The sequence below is a fragment of the Cynocephalus volans genome, chromosome 2, assembly GCF_027409185.1.
Source record: "Cynocephalus volans isolate mCynVol1 chromosome 2, mCynVol1.pri, whole genome shotgun sequence".
Taxonomy (NCBI): domain Eukaryota; kingdom Metazoa; phylum Chordata; class Mammalia; order Dermoptera; family Cynocephalidae; genus Cynocephalus; species Cynocephalus volans.
Window position 1 is genome coordinate 65,779,263 of NC_084461.1, and position 22,617 is coordinate 65,801,879.

The 22,617-nt window shown below is 34.1% G+C and overlaps 1 protein-coding gene and 1 non-coding gene across 5 annotated transcripts in view; both read right to left on the reverse strand.

Annotated features, from left to right (window-relative positions):
* Window positions 1-22,617, reverse strand: part of AP3B1 (adaptor related protein complex 3 subunit beta 1) — a 291,668-nt gene that overhangs the window by 126,431 nt on the left and 142,620 nt on the right. For all 4 annotated transcript variants that reach the window (XR_010022600.1, XM_063085544.1, XM_063085543.1 and 1 more), the window contains exons 14-15: window positions 20,748-20,857; window positions 9,018-9,194 (exon numbers count right to left, since the gene is read on the reverse strand). Coding sequence is in view for 3 of the 4 variants with exons in the window: in XM_063085544.1 (XP_062941614.1) it covers window positions 9,018-9,194; window positions 20,748-20,857 (287 nt within the window). In the remaining variant the exon portion in view is untranslated. The remainder of the gene's footprint in view (window positions 1-9,017; window positions 9,195-20,747; window positions 20,858-22,617) is intronic.
* LOC134371355 (small nucleolar RNA SNORA73 family) lies at window positions 8,350-8,548 on the reverse strand. Its single transcript, XR_010022784.1, has one exon. It is a non-coding gene; the product is annotated as a small nucleolar RNA SNORA73 family (small nucleolar RNA).

Below are 22,617 nucleotides of genomic sequence, written 5' to 3' on the forward strand. Positions count from 1 at the left end.
AAGAGCCTGCATTCTTAATTACTACCTGACTCCCAATAATTGATATCAAATAGTTCTATAGTAGTCATCAAGCATAGCTAATTAAAAACTGCTTTCCAAAAACAAACTTCCATCTGAAAGAGCCCAGAGTTAGAAAATTTCAGCTTACAGAAGTTTACCTAAAGAATCTTAAACATAATGTAATAAAGTTAAAAAACAAAACTGTATGAGGTAGCTCTATAGTTCTACACCAAAAATTTTAAATATTTAAATGTTAAAGAATATGTAATGTGGAGGATACTAACATTTATAAAGCAAATGTATTTCACAGGGCCTAGCTTCCAAGGCCCTGTAGTTTCAGATATAGTCTAATTTTTTAAAATTACATATAGAAACGTTAAGCTTGCGAAAGACAGGAAACTTTCCCCAGGCAAAAGTCTCTGTTGTAGATAAAGAATTGTACCACAGCAAAATTGCTGGCTCTAAGGGCAGATGTCCTTGGTGCAGCCAAACCTAATGACTGTTGCCATGACAATTATCTTACTGTTCTTTTGTAACCACCTATGTTCCTTTTCTGTAATTTTCTGGCCTGGAGAATAAATATTGAGAGAAGACCCCTGTTCATGGGAAATTAACCCCTTCGGGGCTTCTCACTGCTCAGAAGAAATGGGCTTTGAGTAAACCCTTGTGTCTCTGTCACCCTGGGGTAGAGGTGACAAATGGTGCGGCATTCCATGGATCAGAGACCGACCCGCCAAGCCTTGGAAAGTAAAGGACGTCTGACATTTACATTTGTACATCCTGGTAAGGGAATATTCATCCCGGTAAGGGAATCACAGGTGGCTTTCGATTAGCGACTGCAAGCCTGTGGCAGGTCAAGCTAGCTTTCAACCCCAAGGTTTTTTTTTCTTTTTCTTTTACTTTTAAAATATGGAAAATTTTTTAACAAAAAGGGAGACTCAACATAAATTACAACTCCAATGTCTCCTTAAAGCAGCTGGTTGTAAAGTAACTGAATAGCAGCTTGTAAAACTGTTAGTGGCTATTAGACAACTATAATAACCACGAAGGGAGCCTTGACATAAAAACTGGGGAACAAATTGATCACTGGTTAATTTATACAATGGGTCTTGTCAAGGCATCCCATCTAACAATTTGGAATCTATGTCAAGTCACTTTGAGACCTATTCAAGACCTTATCAAAAAACAAAGACATGTTTATGTCACTGAAAAAGGATAAAACTTAATCTTTGCCAGTAACTGAAAAAACTTTTAATTGGACAAACTAAAGTACAAGAAGTTAATATTTCTTTGCAATGCTGGTTTTGTTTGAGTATGTTTGCATGTTTTCTTTTCTAAACTGCATGTGCTTCTCTTCTTCGCCAAAGACTCTGAGGTTTTATGAGAAACATAGCCCTGGCTCCAACCAGACCTCCTTTTGGGTCTGCTGTCTTTCTCTGGAAACCCCAAAAGTCAAATGGCTTCATCTCTGTTTAATAGCTCAGCCCTTAAGCTCAGTAACCCATTTGAGAAACAAAAACTAGACTAAAATCTACCTGTTTTTGTTACCTCACTTTCTCTAAACAGGGTGAGGCCTCACAGATAAGCTTTAACATTTTTAGAAACAAAATTTAAACCTGACTATCCTTTTAGACTAGTGAGTTTTCTATTTTTTTCTGTCTCTTTATTATATTTTAAACAAAACCTATAAAATCCTTATTGCTTCTGTTTATGTCTACATATATATGTACATAAATGTATGTTATGTCTACATGTTCATGTCTATATGTGTTTGTATTGTCTGCATCGTACCAAATTGGCTTATAATTAATGTGCACTCATTAAATAAGTAAGTATACTTTCAAGTTCACGTGACTTTAATTTTCTAAAGTTTTGATAAAATAAATATTTTTTCAAAATTTGATTTAAACCTTTTGCCTAAATTTGTCTTTAGGTCAACACATTTTGTGGTATGTTTATGACAAAACTCAATACATCGCCTCCTTATCTCAGCTCTGCCTCCTGGCCATGCTGGGAGAAACAATATCTTTTAGACATTATCTTTGTGAATGCTGCCCTCTGCCTTAAGCCCCACAGGGCCTCCATGGATCCCACATGGCCCTAAATGCCATGTGGATACTTGGGACCCAGGATGGCTGGTGAAAGGAGACCTGTGCCCAATATCTCATAGGCCCTACTTAACATGATCTGATAAGGGTATATATTTAATACACCAAGTTTTTGACTGGGAAACCATAAATATTTATTTGGTAAAAATAGCTGAGGCTCAAACTGCACTTTATGTAATCTGCTCTGACAGATGGACCCCCGTTTACTAACTTGAATGTATAAAAATTTTCTTATCAGCACATATCTTTGCTTGGGTTTACTAATCAAACAGGATTACATTTGTCTTTGCTAGAGGCTTTTAAGTTGTAAACTCTGCCGAAACCAGAAAAACCTTTCTATATATAATTTTTAGACAAATAAGGCCAATTTAACACTAACAGAGAAAAAACAAGTATGTAAAAAAGAGGTAATATAAAGAAAGCTATGGATGTGAAGATGTAGTTGTGGTTAGAAAGGCTAAAAAGAAAAAAAATATTTTTAGGTAAAAAAACATCTGGTACAGTGTACTTCTGTCCTAGTATAAAATGACTGGCTATTTAAGAAGTAGGAAGTATAGGACAAAAACAGAATGTCTGAGTAAGTCATGATAATGGTTTGTATGGGTTAATTTCTAAAAAAGAAAAAAAATGTTTTAATTGGCTAAAAATTAAAAACAAATTATGTATAAGTTTTTCCAAAAATTAAATATCAATACCAAAAGTATTCTAATACAGGTTTAGAGTTTATTCTCCTGCATTGGAACAGCCAGATTTCCTAAAAGCACTTAACTGCTCTTAATAAAAAATTGTAAGAGGTTTTCTCTATCTTTTAGATAACGGGTCTAGGAAACTTATTTCATGTTTTATCATGATAATTTCTTGTGCTCTCTGCCTTTAAAATCCTTTGTCACTTTGGTTTTATTTTTGTAATGATTTTTGAGTGTTTTAAAGCCTTTGTTATTTGACTAACTTTCCAAAACCAAATTCTAAAAACTCGTACTTGAACTAACTTTGGGAGGTTCCAAGGGCCCTGCAGCTTCTCAAAGGATATATAAAAGATGTATCAAAACCAATTGGCTTATTTGATAAATTAGACTATATGGGAAAGCATTGTCAGTACTGAGATGTTATGAATATGTGTTCCAAAATTATGTAAGATTCTTAAAAATCTATGTCTTATAAAATGCAGCCAATCATAATCTTGGTTAAATAATAATTTTAAAGTGTTATATCCTAAACTAACAGATACCGTTTATTTTAATAAAAAAACTGATGGGTTTGTGAAATTACTCACCAAGGTCAAAACAACAAAAGTTAATTACATAAAACTAATGAACTGATTAAAAAGCATTATAGGTTTATACAATTTTTATTTTGAAACATTGCTCATTAATGTCTTGTTTTCCAGATTTAAGAAAACTCTCTCTCTTAAGCTATCTATAACTAACAGCAGTTTGGTAAAATATAATTTAAAACAGAGGTAAAAGTATTTATTTTCTCCCTATTTGATTCCCCCAAATTTAAAAACTTTGAGTACCTTTATGATTATTATGGCAATGAAGCTATTTTCATAAGTTCAATAAAAATTGACTCTTTTTAACAGAATATAATTTAAAACTTTGGTTATAAAATAGCATATCTCTTCTAAGTTCCTGACCCCTCTTCATGTTGTCCTAATTTGGCCTAACTGCTGTTTCATCTTTCCTCCTGACGTGGGAGATGACAACCTGGGAATGAGCCTTCCCAGCACCAAGGGATCTATACAAAGAAAAGTAAAACATTTTCAATCAGAAAATTGATCATCAATGCTTTTATGAGGAATGCCTTGATCATAAAAGGGGGAAATAATATCTTGTCTACAAAAACTGTTCCTAAAGTTTCACAGCCTTAAAGGGGGTGTTTATGACTTGGATGAGACACCTGTTCCTAAACAAAAGATTTGTAATTGATCAAGAAATTTTACAAAGATTAGATGCTTTGGAAGCAGGGATGTCCTGGATGGGTGAACACCAACAGACTCTCTGGACTCAAAATCAACTATTACACAGAACAGAACATCATACCAGAGTTTCAAAAACTGGCACTAACACCCCAATTCACACCACCAGGAATGATGCCAATGCAACAGCCCTGAGAAACAACATCATCATCAGTCCCCAACTGGGATAAATTAAAGGACTTACCATGCTAAAATGATACTAAATTTACTTTAACAAAATGTTTTTGTCTTAACTGTGAAACCTTGATCTATAGCTTTTGCTATAAATAAACAGATAGATAGATAGATAGATAGATAGATAGATAAATAAATAAATGAGGGGCAAATGTGGAGGATATTAACATTTATAAAGCAAATGTATTTCACAGGGCCTAGCTTACAAAGCCCTGGAGTTTCAGGTATAGCCTAACTTTTTAAAATTACACATAGAAATGTTAAGCTTGCGAAAGACAGGAAACTTTCCCCAGGCTAAAGTCTCTGTTGTAGATAAAGAATTGTAACACAGCAACATTGCTGGTACTAAGGGTAGATGTCCTTGGTGCAGCCAAACCTAATGACTGTTGCCATGACAATTATCTTACTGTTCTTTTGTAACTACCTATGTTCCTTTTCTGTAACTTTCTGGCCTGGAGAATAAATACTGAGAGAAGACTCCAGTTCAGTGTTACTTTTCCAAGGAATGCTTCTCTCTTGAGGGTTCCAGGAAAATTAACCCCTTCAGGGCTTCTCACTTCTCAGAAGAAATGGGCTTTGAGTAATCCTTTGCATCTCTGTCACCCTGTGGGAGAGGTGACAATGTGATACTCAAAATAGAGAAGATGTGGACTGTTCAGAGATTTTGATTTTCAGTTCTAGAAACTCCAATTGATTCTTTTTAGGATTTCAACTTATCTGCTGAGATTTCTTATCTTTTCCGTCATTATAAGTGCATTTTTCTTTACATCACTGACCATATTGGTAACAGTTGCTTCAAAATGCTTGCCTTCAAATTCCAACATCTGGGTCATCACAGGATTGGTTTTGGTTGATTTTTTTTTTTCCTTGAAAATTGATCACATTATCCTGGTCTTCTTTCTTACGGTGCTTAAGTAAAATTGACCATTTTAACCATTTTTAAGTGTACAATTCAGTAGCATTAAGTATATCTACAGGATTGTGCAGCCCCTACCCCTAACCATCTCCATAACTTTTTCATATCCCAAACTGAAACTCTATACCCATTAAACAAAATAATTCCCCATACTGGTTCTTCTTATGTTGAGTAATTTTGGATAGCATCATGGACTTTACAAATGTTACACTGTAGAGACCCAGGACACTGTTATATTCTTTGAATGAATATTGGACTTTTGTTTATCCTAGCAAGCAATTAACTTGGTGGAGTTCAAAGTGCAAACTTTGTCTTGGGTGCACCTCAAATTTCAGTTCAGCTCTTTTTATTCTTGGTTGTATTGCTCTGAATCTGCGCTGTACATGTGTGCTTTAGGAGTCAGCCAGAAAGTTGGGCAGAGTTATTCACAGATTTGAGGCTCCTTCACTCTGGCTCTCTCCTTTTCAGCATCTTTCCTCAACTTTCCAATGTCTAGTTTTCCTGAGCTCTGTCCTCTACTTCCTCAAGCCAGAAGGACTTTGGGTGTACTTCTGGAGTTTTAGCTGCTGTGCACAGTGCCAACTGTAGCCTGTTCTCAGGACAAAAGCCATAAAAAATGGGAAAAATAAAATTAAACTGAAAAGAAATAAAGAAAAAAGGGGGAGGGGAAGATCATTCTGTGCCACTCGCTTCTTCCAAGCATCCATTCCCCTCCAGAAGTTTCAGCTTTTCTTTATTCTTCTGAGTCTTCAGGCAGTTGTTGTTTTTTTGAATTTTTCCGGAGTTCAGTTATCTATGGGAGGGTCAGTTTAGTAGGAGCTTACTCAGCCATGCTAAAAGCAGACTGTTAACTAATTTTTAAGTTCATTTTTATATTGGGTAAAAATATTTTGAAGTAGTAAAGTTTATTACTCAATTATTCTTTAAGCATACAAATAAAAACAATGGACTAAATCTTACAAAAGTCAACTTAGACATTCTCTGTAACTAGACAATTCAATAAAAATTCTAGGAATGCTCACTGAGCTACCTAGACCACAGGGAATTCAGGTCTACAAAGAAGTATCAGAACTTCATAGCAAACCAGCCTCTGAACACTGTGGCCTGGTCACCCTAGTTCAGTTTTATAGATGAGAAAAATAAGTACTGAAAATATTTTTTTACATTTTGATCGAGGAGATCATTTTAGTTCCTGTCTCATATCCAATGGGTTATGAAGCATACAACTAAAAAATGCTATCAAGGTGATGGTGCTTAAAACAGTTCTTTAACACTAATTTTCATTTATTAATTCAACTTTTTTTTTTGAGAAATAAATATTGGAGAACAAAGTACAACCTTATAGTCCACTTCATTCATCTATTTTTATATTGAATCAATTAAAAACAATAAGCTATGTGAAAATTTGGGATATGGTTTTTAAAAACCACCATGTTTTCACCAGCAAATGGTACAGCCTATTGTGGTTATTTAGAATTATCATTCTAAAATGTACGATAGAACACTTCAGAAGGTGAGCTCTAAAACTTCCACTAATAACAGTTCAAGAAAAAAATCTGAGTACAAACAATTTTGTCTTCAAATTCACTGAATAAAAAGACATGGAATACACCACAATTTCTAAATAAAGAGTACTACATTCCATTATTGGTAATTTACACTGAAAAGAAAAGGGCCACAGACAGAACCTTTATTTAGTGTTGTTCTGTCTTGACTAATGTACAATTTTTTAAATTACTTTTCTAATAATCCATAGCTACATATATTTAGAGTACCCAAACCAGACAGAGAATCATAATATTCTAGGTATTATATTGACCTTCAATATATAGACCACATGGATTTAGTGAACACAGGGAGTTTAAGGCTAAAACTCTCTGTTTTATCAATAAACACAATGCAGCAAACATTGGTCTCCTTTCTTTTATTCAGTTTTTAATAAATATCTCATTTCATAAAGATATCTACAAGACACTTGGAAATGATAACTGATTCCTTTTAAAGTTGACTTGAGATGTAAAGATAAAAATCTAGAATCGTGAAAATATTTGCAAATATCTGGTTATAAATCTTGTACACCAATCAGCAAAAGCTATAATAATACAACTTATATCACAATTAGGGATAAAGACATCCCAAAGCATACGGAAATGAATTTGAGGAATCAACCTGGGGATTCTGAATGACACACAACAGTGTACTAGAAAATGAGTGTGGCCTATGCGTAGGCAGCGAAGGCAGATAGAAAGGGAGACCCATACAGAGAGACACACTGAAAATACAAAAAGAGAGGGACAAAAGGAGATGGAAGAGAAAGGAGAGAATGATAGACACAGACTATGGACTTCAGTAATGGGATGGGGCAGAGGGTATAGAAAGATACCTAGGCAGAGGAAGTTTTGGGGAGGCAAATACAAAGACAGACAGAGGGAAATAGAGAAAAAAAACTGCACAAAGGCAAAAGTAAAAGTCAGAGTGACAGGGAAAATTAGAAGAAATAGAGACAGGACATGGAGCATAAAGCCTACTAAGAGGCTTAACTGCAAATGAGAAACAATCCTATTCTAATCTTATTAACAGGTAAGTCCTACACACATGTAGAATAGCAATTGAGATACAGAAAAAAGGGTGAAGTCGTCCCTATTTTATACATAGATGCAAAAATGATTCCTCTTATCAACAGTTGCTCAAAGAGTTAATGGACTTAAAAAAATGAATATTCTAAATTCCAAATCTGGTATATTATAGCACCATGAAAAAGTTTTTAATGATCTCCCTTACACTTGTAGTACAAGGTCCATATTACTTAGCACAGCACACAAACCACTTAAGTCCTCAAACTGCCTAATGTCTTAGTCTACTTGGGCTGCTATAACAAAATACCATAGACTGGGAAGCCTAAAACAACAGAAGTTTCTCATAGTTTTGGAGGCTGGGAAGTCTAAGATCACAGCACCTGCATGTTTGGTGGCTGATAGTTCATACATGGCACCTTCTCAACGGTGCCCTCACATGGAAGAAGCTAGCTCGCAGGTGTCTCTTATAAGGGCACTAAATACATTTCTTTTTTCTTTTTTCTTTTTTTTTTTTATTAATTTATAAATACAGGAAACATTTTAAAGCAAGTTTTTCTTAACCATGTAGAACAAACTTAGATCCCGATTGTTCTAGAGGGCTGTTTCCTGCATGGTTTGTCTCCTCAGTCATTGTCCTCAGGACTGAGAAGTTGTAGGAATATGCAGGCGCAGACACAAGGCCCAGCTTCATCTCCAACGTCGTGGAAAGGGACTGTACATCACGGGGCAGAGCCCTATGCTCCCCTACGCCACCTGGACTGGGCACTAAATACATTTCATAAGAGCTCCATGCTCATGAACTAATCACCTCCCAAAGGCCCCACCTCCTAATACCATCACATTGTTGATTAGGTTTCACCATACAAATTTGGGGGGGGATGGGGACACAAACATTCAGACCATTTCAGACCATAGTATCTACTTTTCCCGACTAACCTTCAAAAACTTCCTAAAAACACCAACTGTTTCATGACTCTGACCCTCTGCTCTCCTCTCTCCTTATTCTGTAAACCGCCCCTTTTTCTATACAGTAAACAACCTCTTAGTCAATTCTTTATGAAACTTGCTCTGTCCTCTCTCCTCCTTCTACTTCAAACTTTCAATAACTCCTCTGGAGTTCCATTATATGTCAATAGAACCTGAAATAAACAGACACCTAGTAATTGTTTAATGGACAGACTAATGCATGAACAGACCTTAGCTATTTGATCAGAGTAAAGAGGAAAGGATATATCAGATAGGTTGACTAACGATCAGCCTCTTACCTGTTTGGAGTTGGTTAAATACAACTTTGCTGCCAGATTTAAAATCTGCAGTTTTACCAAATCATCTTCATTAGTGAAGCTTTTAGCCATCTTCCTCAAAACATCAGGAGCAATTACAGGAACTCGTTCACAGTTTTCTCCAATTAGCCAAAGAATACTTGCTCTAGCCACGGGAACCTAATATTACAAGCAGATTACATAGTTAGAAATAAGATAATCATACTCTCCTTAATATTAACATAGATTTTAAATCTTATAAAGGTTTTACATCTATCAATTCATTTAATGTATATCCAGGAAGTGCACCTACATTTATGGATTTCCTTCAGTTACCAAAAAATAAACAAATAAGGAATCTCATTAAAACTGATTTCAAAGAAAATGCCTGAGAAAAGAGTCATGGAATAAAAACCAATGGTCTAGAATATAGATTCTATCAAGAGAGTGGCAAATTCTTGGGCCAAATCTGGCTAACCAAACCCATTTGTTTCTGTACTGTCTGTTGCTGCTTTTGTACTATAACAGCAGAAGTGAGTAGTTGCAATGAAGCACTCAAAGCTAAAAATATTGACTATCTGGCAATTTCTAGAAAAGGTTTGCCAAACCCTGCTCTAGAGCAACAGTTCTCAAACCTCAATGCCCATAAAAATCATCTAGGGTTTTTACTGAAAAGGCAGGTTTCTGGTATCAGCTCTAAGAATGTTGTTCTGTGGTGTTGTCCAGGAATCTGTTTTAACAAGCACCACAGATGATTCCTGAGACAGGTGGTCCACAAATCACATTTTTAGTACCCATGGATAACAGAGGAATAGATCTATTAAAGACTACGATTGCCAATCAAAACTGTTATTGTCCTCTATGTATCTGCACCTACAGCACTGGAAGTATCAAACAGACATGATCCTCAAGGTCTGCTTATAAATTCATGAGTCCTGGTCTATTATTTTATCAACAAAAGAAACAGGGATAAAATTGTCCAATATTGCATTCTGGCATTTTTTTAAAATAAAGTATATTTCAGTATAAGTTGTTTTCTTAAAAATCACTGCTTTGCTACAAATTGGAAACCTTCCATCAGTACCATTAAGACCAACATTCTAGAGTATGCAAGTTAGTTTTATTGCTATTTGCTTATTTGTATCCTCCCCTATTACAAAAGGAATTTGAGAGGGTATGTAAATTAGTTTCTATGAACATTTTCACCTACAATAGAAAATTTGCTTTTTATAATGAATGAAAAAGCTGATGGCTATCATTAAAAGGCAGTATCCCAAGAAAAGATAACACTATTTTTATGAATTCCTTTTATAATTCCTCAAATAAAGTCCTAATATTTTCTGTATAGTTTCACAGCTATACATAGTATGACTGTTAAAAAAGAAAGTGAGAATAAGAACCATTGTGTAGCTAAAATCTTATCACAGTATCTACATCTCAAATTCTTTCAAAATACCTATTTTACAAAATAATACAAAAATATTAAGATACCCCAAAATTGGGTTTTTCACCAGAATCAGAATGAGGTCATCAGAAAAGCTATAAAATAAAAAAGTATATATTTCCAAACATTATGACAGGATCACCTTTAAATTAATATTTAGAATAAGTTTAGTAAGACAGAAAATATCATTATATTTAAGGAATTTTTAAAAATGGTCTAAGTGCTAAATGTATTCATGCAGTGTGATAAAACTGATACCCTTACTGTATAGTGATTTCTGGAAAGAAAGAGGTTAGTTCTAATGTTCCAAAAGTTACACTGCATTAAGATCTTACTCGCAATCTATTATTTTAAATTGGGCTAAAAAATAGTAATTGAGTGTTATATTACAGTTTCCAGTATGGAGCAATTCAAGTTGCTCACTATAATGAAGGTACCTCTAAATAAGAATATATGAGCAACTTCAGATTTCAGTTATGCTAGATTTATTTTTCTTAAATATTTTATTATATATTGTAGTATAAAAATTAGAATTCTATGACATATCACAATCTATTACCCCATTTTAAGTAATTTTCTTCTGATAACACACACATAATTCTCTTCTGCATAAAAAGACAACCTCAAAAAGAATTATAAGAGATTGTATTTATTAATATACTAAGATTAAACTAACAAGATTTGAATACACTAAACATTCATAATGCATGCATTTAAAATACAACTCTGAAAAAAATTAAAATCAATAAATCTTAATGCTAACAACGAAAATCTCAATATGGGGCTGGCCAGTTGCTCACTTAGTGAGAACATGGTGCTGATAACACCAAGGTCAATAGTTCAGATCCCCATCCAGCCAGCTACCAAAAAAATAAACAAAATAAAGCTTAGAAAATGGACAAAGCCATGTTTTTGTGCATTTGAGTGGAATTGGAACCCCAATATTTTCAGATTCTAGCCCCCCCTCTCTATCTCCCAATTAAGTTATTAAGGTTCTCATTTGTACGCCACTGATACTATAAGTCCATGGCTACTACTTCCAAGGATTTGAAACAACTGAAAAAACTGCAAATAAGAAAATTAGTCACTTTTTGTTCTACATGGTCTTTTCAACCACAGAATAAATAGGAACACTGAACTAAAACCAACTAATAACACACAGGTGCACGCACACACAGTTATACATATGATATAATACTTTCATTATGAACCTCTGCTTTTCAATATTCTCAAAAACACACTAGATTGTAAATGACTTTGCCTGATTCTTTATTCTAAACTCCCTGAGCAAGTAGTTAAGTGCACTTTTCAAACATTCTACTAGAAGGCAGTTTCCACAGCCATTTTAACCCATTAACTTGCCTACAAAAACAAATGACGATTCCCAACCCACCACGGCAGTTACAGAAACACATTAAGCAAAATTTTACAGATCACTTTGTAAGCAGCTCAATTTAAAAGCTATTGTTTTTCAACACTAGCCCACTGCACAGAGCAACAATCTAAAGTAAAATCCTACAAAAACATCAATTTTATTTATTTAAATTTGTCAAAAGCAAATAAGTAAACATCTAAACAAAGTATATACAAATGCAAATCAGATCCAATATTCTGCAACCTGGACTCAATATGTATTAAGGTAGCAGGGCAAGGGTAGGTAACTTGTGAAATGGCAAGCATCCAGTGAGGCATCTGGACAAGAAGTGAATCAAGTGCTATTTCAGTATTACTCAGAAGTCTTTACAGAATAACATCTTTCAATTGTTCTTTTATGATAAGAAATCCTCGCCTGTCCCATTAAACATTATGTGAAATCCTTTTAGAGCAATCCTCAAGTAGGTAGTATGCATTTTATTCTGGAAGAACTTTACTCCAAAAGCAGTATTTACCACAAATGAAGGACACTCAAAGGGATGAAATATTCCCAATCAGAACACATAAACTTACTGTACTATAGACATAAACTTACCCAATTTGAATGAGTTCAAAAAGTAGAATAAACTTAAATGTTAGTTTTCATATTTTCAACTATTCCACTTACTAAATAACAATAGAATCAAAGCCTTGAATATGATAAAATGTATGTTCTCCTTCAAAAAAAATTACATAGCTAACATCTATTGAGATCTAACCACATGCCAGGCACTTTTTTTTTTTTTGAGAACTTTAGAAAAAATTTTAGGCAATTATCATCAAAGCACTGTGAAGTAGGCTCTACCATTATCCACACTTGATATATGAGGAAACTGGAGTAGCAAAAGAGTTAAGAAACTTGCCCACATCTCACAGCCTGTCTGTGGTGGAACCAGAATTGGAACTCCAGGTCTGAATCCAGAATTCACATTAGACCACTGGACTGAAACTAGATAAGTATGGCAAACTAGGAAGCATATTAGCCAGCAAGCCAAAAAGACTAGTTCTGGACACAGATTGATCATGTGTATTGTGGAGGCAAATAAGTTCCCATCGATGGGTCTCATTTACTAATTAATCAAATAAAAGATCATCCTTTGTCCCCTGTTTTTCTGCCACATTGTGTAATGACTCCCTTACTGCCTCTTGCCATTTCCTTAAGAGCCAGACTTTTCAGAGTAGGTATAAGCCATCTTCTTGCCTATTCTTGCACCCATGCAGAGTGGGGCATTTTCCCACTTCCTTTCACCTCTTGTTTCATGGACAGGTAAGGTGGTCAGGGTGGAAAGAGGTCTATCATTTATGTTCTCCCTCCTTCCAAGGGTAGATGGGCCCAAGATTCTGTCCTGATGAAGTGGTCTAGGCACTGTGGGAAACATGCTCAACATTGTACTCTTGTCCCTTGACACTGGTCAGATTGGCTTTTTCTGAAATCACAGTGGTTTAAGATAGCATTCTTGGGTTTGAGAGCAAAATAGGTAGAGATTAAGGAGAATAAAGGTCTCTTATGGCTGTGGATTGATTGAATTGTGTCCTGCAAAGTTCATATATCAGAAGCTTAATTCCCACTGTAACTGTTGAGGGTAGGAAATACTATTATGGTAATTGAAAGGTGGGGCCGTGAAGAGGTGATTAGATTGTAAGGACCCCACTGTAGTGAATGGATTAATAATGATGGTCAGAAACATGGTGCTGAGAGCTTTAAAAGGAGCGCACGAGAGGCTAGTCTCTCTCTGCTCTGCCATTTTTGCAATGTGATACCCTGCCATCATTGAATCACCACTAAAGAAGGCCTTCACCAGATGTGTTCTCTGGACTTTGGACTTCCAGCCTCTGAAACTGTAAGCAATAAATTTTGTTTTCTTATAAATCACCCAGTTCCAGGTGTTTTGTTATAAGCAAGAGAAACAGACTAATACATCTATTTTAAGGCTCACATTTTAGAATCACTTGCCCACATTTACGAGTTATCAGACAGTTGGTCAGATTAACAAAACCCTGCTTCCGCTTCCACATGGCTAATGTTCTTATGTGAATAACAGTTCTCTTGACAGGAATAGAGAGATTCTGGGGATTCAATCACTCCTCTTCCTTGACTTTGAAGCTTATGTCTGCTACATCCCTCACCACCTTGTTGTGCAGTAACTTGTGTCTCCAATCCCTGACCATTTTTAAGGTTCTGCTCAATCAATTATCTTCCTTCTTGCTTCCTTGTCCTGTGTCAAGCACTTCAGCTTCCTCAGATATGTCAGATGAGCAGTAGCAACTCATCATCAGCTTTTCATTCTCCTGAAGTTCAAACCTGTGCTATAGAATTGCATAGTTTTCTTGTAATTTTTAAAATCTTTCCTATTATCACATTCCAGATTTTTCTACGTTTGCTTACTCTCTTTGTCTTATCACAATCAGGAGGGGTTTTCACTGCCTTTCCAAACAGCCAGATTTAATGTGCATTTATCAATTTCTACTTTTTTTCTTTTGGTATTCTATTTTACAAAATCAACTTTGATTCCTCTCCTTAGGTTTTTATGCTTTGTTTCATTGGTCTTTTTCAAATTTCTTAAGACAAATACCTAGTTCTTTTATTTTTGATCTGTCTTTAAAAATGCTGAAATTTATTTTAGCCATGTCCCTCCTACACATTTTGGAATAAAGCATTTTCTTTTTCTAGGTTTTATGGAAGCTTGCATTCAGTCTTTAAACTTTTCCTTTGATCTAAAAGCATATTTCTTACTTTACAACTCGTCTGGTGGCTTTTTAAATTACTTAAATCTTTTTCTGTCCCTTAACCAATTACTCCCTATTTCCCTTCTCCCCTCCCCCTTTCCAACTTCTGGTAACTGTACGTCTGTTCTCTCCTGCAAGTTCAATGTTTTATTATAGTCTTTCTTTCTTTGTTTGTTTCTTAGCTCCCACTTATGAATGAGGACATTCAGTATTTCTCTTTCTGTGCCTGGCTTATTTCACTTAACATAATTTTCTCCAAATTCACCCACGTTGCTGTGAATGTGCTTTTTTATGGCTGAGTAGTATTCTACTCTGTGTATATAACACATTTTCCTTATCCATTCGTCCTGATTTTATTACTTAACGTCAAAGAATGTGAAATCTTTAATTTTTATTTATGTCTAAATACATTCCTGATTTTTTGAAAATGTTCAATGGATACACTCCTAAAAGAGGGTGTTATCTGTTCAAGAGATATGAGGTTTTATCTGTATTTACTAAATCGATTTTTATTCTATCATTTTACTTTATGTCCTTATATCTGTCTACTAGGAATATCTAATATAAGAGTAGTATATTAAAGTTACTCACCATAACTGGATTTTATCAATTTCTCCTTACATTTTAAAAATGTTTTTCCTTTACATATCTATTTGCTTGCTATATTTTTTGTGCAGATAGATTTATGCTTGTTAATTCCTTTGTAAGTTAGCCTATTTTTATAATGCTCCTTTTTATCTTGTTAAATGATCTTAACTCTAAATCTTACTTTCTTGTTCATATTTGCTTATTATCTCTTTCAATACCTTCTTATTGTCAAGCTCTATCACTTGATTGAGGTGTTTTAATTATAAATGGCCTGTACCTAGCTTTTATTTTTTATTCCAATTTGAAAATCTGTTTTTTCTCGGTCCATTTATATTCACGGTAAGACATACTTGATTTTATTTCTTCCATCTTACTTTTTGAAAGTTATTATTTATTTTACGTTTCTGTTTCCTTTATTTCCTCTTATTTATTTCTGGTTTGGTTAGGTTGCTATTTGTTCCTCTTTTTCCCTTTTGTGAATCTGGAATTCTATTAATGGTTATCTTCTGCCAAAAACCAAAACCAAAAAACAAGCTTCACTATATAAATCTGTAATAAAGTATTTACTTGGCTAATACTCCAACAACTGTTGGGGAGAAAGTCAATGCAATCAAAAATATCCTCTAGCCCCAGACAGGAACACAGTCAAATATGATAAATTTTTCTTCCAAGAAAGCCTGAGGTTTACATGATATAGGTCTCATATATTGTCACAGGTTTTTATGTATAAGCAGCTACCTTCCCTTGAAACCCTAACACTTCTTATAATTGCCTCTTCCTTTCTAACTGGAACAGAACAAATTTACTAACACAAGTTGTAATAAAATTTTGCACAAGAAATTTGGAAATACAGAACTCCACATTCCTATTTCCTTCTCCATAATCAGACACATACTTCTCTACCATTACTTATGAACAAGATACTATTTCCCCCACCAAAACCCACTGTTTTTACCCCAAGATAATCTTTTTTCACCTTACTACTTTTTAAACACAAGATGAGAATATTATAATAATTTTACCTCCTTCCATTTTCTTCCTCCCATATTTAAAATATTTTTATACTGATCTCCATCCCATCCCATCCCGGTTTTCCTAAGATTATTCAATATTTTTAATTCTAGATAAGAATTTTCCTTATATTATGCCCCTTTTAAAGAGATCTCATTTAGCACTTTTGTTGAACATTCCTAGTCTATCAGTATACGTTTTATTATGTGTGTAAATACGTACATATACTCACGTATGTATCTCAATGCTTTGTCTTCCCCCATCTAGAGTTTTCCCCGTGTTCATTCATTATTTATTGGTTAAAGAATTGGTTCTTATTGGGAGCTATATCACTTTCATAAGAGGTATCTAAATATGTGTGGGAGTATTTGTAGTTGTTACAATGACTAAAGATATTACTGAGATTTAATGCTTGCTGCCAGAGATGCTAGATGTCCATCTAAGCTGACTTGAGGAAAAAAGTTTACCCTCTCATCTCCCATCAATAGATCACTGACAAATAACGCCAAACAGCTGTTCCACACTTGGGCAAACAGACCATATCAGTCTAATTGTCCATTAGATTTCTCAATGATTTGGGGGAAGCAAAAAGAAATAACAATAATAAAATACTGACCAGGTCAATGAGTAGACATGTGAACTGAATACAGAAAAGATCGGTGACCCAAAAAATATATACAATTATTTGTCAATTAAAAATAAAATAAAATATTTTAAAAGACAGATTATGAGTGAAAGCAAAATATGGCATTATGTATTGGTTAAGAAAGCAGACCTAATAGTTGTGTTACCTTGGGCAAGTTTTGTAACCTCTTTGTGCCTCAGTTTTCTCATATGTAAAATGCATATATTAACAGAACCTACCTCACAGAGTTGTTATTAAAATTAATGATTTATATGTTTAAGGTGCTTAAAATAGTGCCTGGCAAAGGATACACTCTATATGTTACATTATGTAATAACTACAATATAAAAGAGGCTACAAGAAAGCTTACAAAATTTATACTTTATCATAAAGTTTGTCTTCTTCAAAAGCATTAAATATAACCTTGATAATAGTTTACATTAAGCACTGTTCTAAATGCTTCAGATGCATTGACCCATTTTTTCCTCACAATAGAGCTATAAGGTTGTTAGTACTGTGGTCCCCATTTTACAGATGAGAAAACTGGAGTGTTGAGAAGAATCTTGCTTAAGAGTTCACAAAGCTAGTAAAGATAGAGACTAAACTTAAAACTCAAGCCATCTGGTTTTCAAATTCACTCTCTTAACCCCTACACCTCTCATAAACAGTCTTTATGAGAAGTACTGGCTTTGATTACTAAAATCAAAAATAAAAGTAGATATGAAGAAAAAGTGACTCTCTGATGAGAAATGTGGTATAAGCTCAGATGCTAAGTGAGTCTTATTATTCTTACTTTTAAGATAAATGTATAACTGCCCTGCAAGCTTTAATAATACCCTGAGGGACAGAAAATTTTTTCACCATAGATATTTAAAATTGTTTTCTCTTTATTTTTTTAAATAAATTTTATTGTGTATATTTGAGGTTTACAACATGACGTTATGGGATACAGATGGATACATAGATACATCTAGATAGTACCATGGTTCTTATAATGAAGCAGATTAATCTATCGTTTCATATATTTACTTTTTTGTGACAAGCAGCTAAAATCTACTTATTTAAGTAAAATCCCCAAAACAATACAATTTTATTAACTTTATTCCTTATGTTACACATTATATCTCTAAACTTGTTCATCCTAAGTGTGTATCTGCTATTTTGTATTCTTTGACCACCATCTCTCATTTCCTCTCAAAATTGGTGTTGACTGGTAGGCTCTAATCCTTGAAATCCATCACCTTTGACTATACAAATATGATACCTCTGGAGACTCAAAGTACAGATTATCCCATCTTCAAGGAAGGAAATAATATACTCTCTACTGAACTACAACCCTATTCATTATAGAACATTAGTTGGCAAAACTTTAACCAACATTCAAGGGACAGGCATAGTAAAAAGGCAAATGCATTGGAGAAGAAATAGCTGGAGTTTGAAGAAAAACCAGGAGAGCGTGTAATCACAGAAGACATAAGGAAAGAATGTTTCAAAAGGGAAGAAGTGGCTATCGAAGTCAAATCTAACAAGAGGTCAAGGAAGATATAAAAAGAAAACGATCCATTGGATTTAATAAGAAGGAGACAGTAACTTTAGAAAAGGCAGAATTAGTGCAGTGCTGGGGAGTCAAAATCAGACTGTGATTGATTGAGAAGTGAGTGTGAAGTAAGAAAGCAAAATTCTTTTCAGATAATTCTTTCAAAAACTTTAGTTTTAAAAGACAAAAGAGCATAAAGTAGCACATAACAACAAATCTTTCTGCAGCACTAATATGTGCCAGGTACTGTTCTAACAGCACTGCACAGATTAACGTAATATTTACAACAATACTATAACATGGGTCCTTTTACTATCACCATTTTACAGACTGGAAAAGCGAAGCATAGAGATTTTAATGTAAGGACACAGCTGGTTAAGTGGTAGAGCCAGAATTAGTATTTATTTTTAATTTAATTTAAATTTTGTAACGTAATTTCACATTTACAGAAAAGTTGCACAAAGAGTAAAAATAATTTCTGGATACCCTTCACCCAACTGCCCAAACGTTAACATTTTACTACAATTGTGTTAGCAATCTCTCTAAGTATATACACACATTTTGTTTTCTTAATCACTAAAAGTAAGTTGTAGATGTTACCTTACACCCTGAAATACTTTAGTGTAAACTTCCTAAAAAAAAGGAATATTCTTATGTAACCACAGTAAAATAATTTTAAAATAAGGAAATTAAACACTGATCCAATATTATTATTTAATCTACAGATTTTGAGATTTTGCCAATTTCTCTACAATAGCAAAAGAAAATCCAAAATTATGTGTTGCACAGTATTGTCATGTCCCTTTTAAAGTCTTCAAATCTGAAAAAGTGCCTCAGTCTTTCCTTGCATTTCATGACACTGTCATTTTTAAAGAGTACAGTCCAGTTATTTTGCAAAGTATCATTTAATTTGGGTTTGTCTCATGTTTCCTAAAGATTAGATTCAAGTCATTCACCTTTGGCAGGAATGCAATAGCCCTCATGCTGAGTAGTTTTCTGTGTATGTTATCAGAAGGCACATGATCCCATTACTGGAAATGTTAACCAAATGTTCATTTGGTTAAAGTAGAGTCTGCTAGGTTTCTCCAATATAAGTCACTCTTTTAACCTTCATAACTAAGAAGTATCTTATGAGGATATACTTTGAGACTGCAAATATCCTGTTATTCTTCAAATTTTCACTCACTAGTTTTCAGCATTTGTTAATAATTCTTGCCTTAATCAACTAGCTTTGTGATGGTTGGCAAATGGTGATATTCTAATTCCATCATTCCTTCTACACTCAGTTGTTTTTGAATTGCAAGGAAGAGCTTCTCTTTCTCCCCTATTAATTCACTGATTCACTCCAGTGTGAACTTAGATATTCTTACTTTATTCAACAGAGTACAATCCTTCTACTCTCATTTATTTTGCTGCTGAAATTGGCCAGTGGGAGCCCCTTCAAGTTGGTTCTGTCCTTCTGACATGTCTCAATCATTCTGTGAGTACTTCCTTGATTTTTTTTGGCCCAAAAATATGTTCCAAGTTCGTCTTGTTCTTTCTTTACCCTACCTCTGAAATCAGCCATTTCTCTAAGAAGTCCTGGTTGTTTAAAGTGGAGAATGGTACTTAAAAACCAAGATCTACCATAAAAAAGAATAAAGTACTATCTACAACATGCATAAACCATGAAAACCTGCTAGATGAATAAAGCCAGAAACAAAACACCACATATTGTATGATTCCATTTATATAAATGTCCAGAACAGGCAAATCCACAGAGCTGGGGAGATTTAGGTATGGGAATTTTTTAGGGATTATAAAAGTATTCTGCAATTACACAGTGGTGATGACTGTGCAACCTTGTAAGTATAAAAAAAAATACTGAATTATATACTTCAAAAGGATAGATTTTATGGTATGAAATTTTATCTCAATTAAAAATAAACAAAATAAAAGAAAAAATAAGATCTGGGTACAAGGTGTGCTCACTGATACTGGGGTATTACTGTTTCTAGACTCTATCAAAAGACAGTACAGGGAAACTAGTGCTCGTATATTCATTTATATAATTATATGTGACACATAGATGTGTTTAGACACACACACACATGTATATGTACACTCATACAACATCTAGCTATCTATTATAAAAACCTATGAAGCTCACACTGCTATCTCCAATTCCAATCCAGCACTGCAGGGTTCATTCTATCCTTCCACCTTTTCAGATTTGTAATTCCCTCCTACAACAATATGAAATCTTAGAATCAGAATTTGAATCTAGACAGTTCAGCTCTCGTAACCATTACACCCTTTAGGAGGACTACTTATTTTTTAAAAACTATAATTTTTTTTAAATTATAAAATTCAGTATAACTCAGCAAACATCTCTTAATTGATACTCACAGTGATACTGTCCAAGAGTTTGGCCATATGTTTAATAATTTCGCCATGTTGTACAGGTTGCATTTGCAGTAACTTCTTTATAACAACCACACTTTCAGCAACTACTATTTCTGAAAAAGACAGATTATTCAAATTAAATATGTGTAATTCATTCAAATACCATATGCTCAGTAAAATGTAAACATAAATTAGCAAACATTCTACCTGCTTTAACAGACTAGGTGGAAACTATAACCATGAGTGTACTTCCAAATTTGGGGTGTGAACATCTGTTTTAAGTAGAAAAGTTAACTTTAATCTCTAACCTCTGTTTGCTGTCTTCTAGCTTCTGTCATTCCTCTCTGATTTCTGCTTGTTTAGGTCAGGAAGGCAAATGAGGTTAGATTATGCTGCTCACCATATTGTACAGTGTCTCTGGCTTTTAACCAGAGTTCTCAAATATTGTTCTTTGATTTCTACTGATTTAATAGTAGTGGTAATCAAATACCTATGATCTAAACAACATTTTCTCTATTCTATAGAAAACAGCAAACTAAAAAAAGTTCCCTTAACTGATATGTCCAGAAAGTGAATAGTAAGGTTTGGCAACAGTAGGAAAGGTGTTACTGTAGAAATAGCATGAACTTCAGAGCCAGAAGGAGTAGGATTATGAGCAGGATTGTCTCCATTTGTCTCTCTCTATTAGACTGTGAGCTCCATAAAGGCAGGAACCTCTTATAAGCTAAATAAATATTTTATTAATCAATTCAACATTTATTAAATGCCTCAGCTGATTGAAGTCCTCAGTAAATGCTTAATAAATTATAACAAAATAAAATTTAAAAGCCTTCCTTTTAGTTTATAATAGATGGCAGTAAGTTTATTTAGACAAGCAAATTTTGCTAACATGTTACCTAAAATAAATTACTTTAGGCAATTAAGTTGAACTGAAACAGGGATTTCTTCTACTAAAGGGCTGTAAGAAATTTGTTTATCAAATTAACCTTAGAGAGTGATAATGAACTATTTTAGGAGAAGCTTCAAGTCTGTTTAAAAAGGCCCTCTCCATGCTATAAAGGGAAAAGTCAACAACAATAACACAAAAAACCAAGGAGAAAAAAAAAAAACTACAGGTCCAAGAGGAATACATTAAAAATATGTTAAAAAACAATGGAGTCTGAATGCTGTCCTGAGACTTAAAGATACATCATCTGAAGAGATGATGAGGTATTCATTTCACCATAAAATCAAAGAATCATAAAAGCCACAAAAGACCTTATGGATTTTAAAAAACCGAGGCTTCATTCATAGTATTTATTCCTAAAGTACAGTAGTCCCTCGGGACCTGTGGGGGATTGGTTCCAGGATCTCCCACGGATACCAAAATCCTCAGATGCCTGAGTCCCTGATGTAAAATGGCATAGTATTTGCATATAACCTAAGGAAATTCTCCCATATACTTTAAATTGTCCCTAGATTACTTATAATACTTAATGCAATGTAAATGCTCTGTAAATAGTTGTTGTGCTGTATTATTTTGGGAATAATAAGAAAAAAGTCATATATTCAGTACAGATGCAATTTTTTTGTAATATTTTCAATCTGCATGGATCCCTGACTCCATGTGTGTGGAACCCATGGATATGGAGGGCCAAATGTAGATCTTTTAACGGGAAGTGGAAGGGGCTCTGTTGTCAGGATTGGCCATTTTAAAATTAAAAACACTATTACTTTCTTTAATATTACTAACTTTAATATAAGTATTCTCCTTATCTGTTTTACTTTTTATTGAGCCAAATTTCCAAACTACAGAAAAAAGTGTAGCACATATGACAGAGAAAACTAATCAGCTATTATGGGCTAATGATGATTATGCAGCCAGAACCTAGAA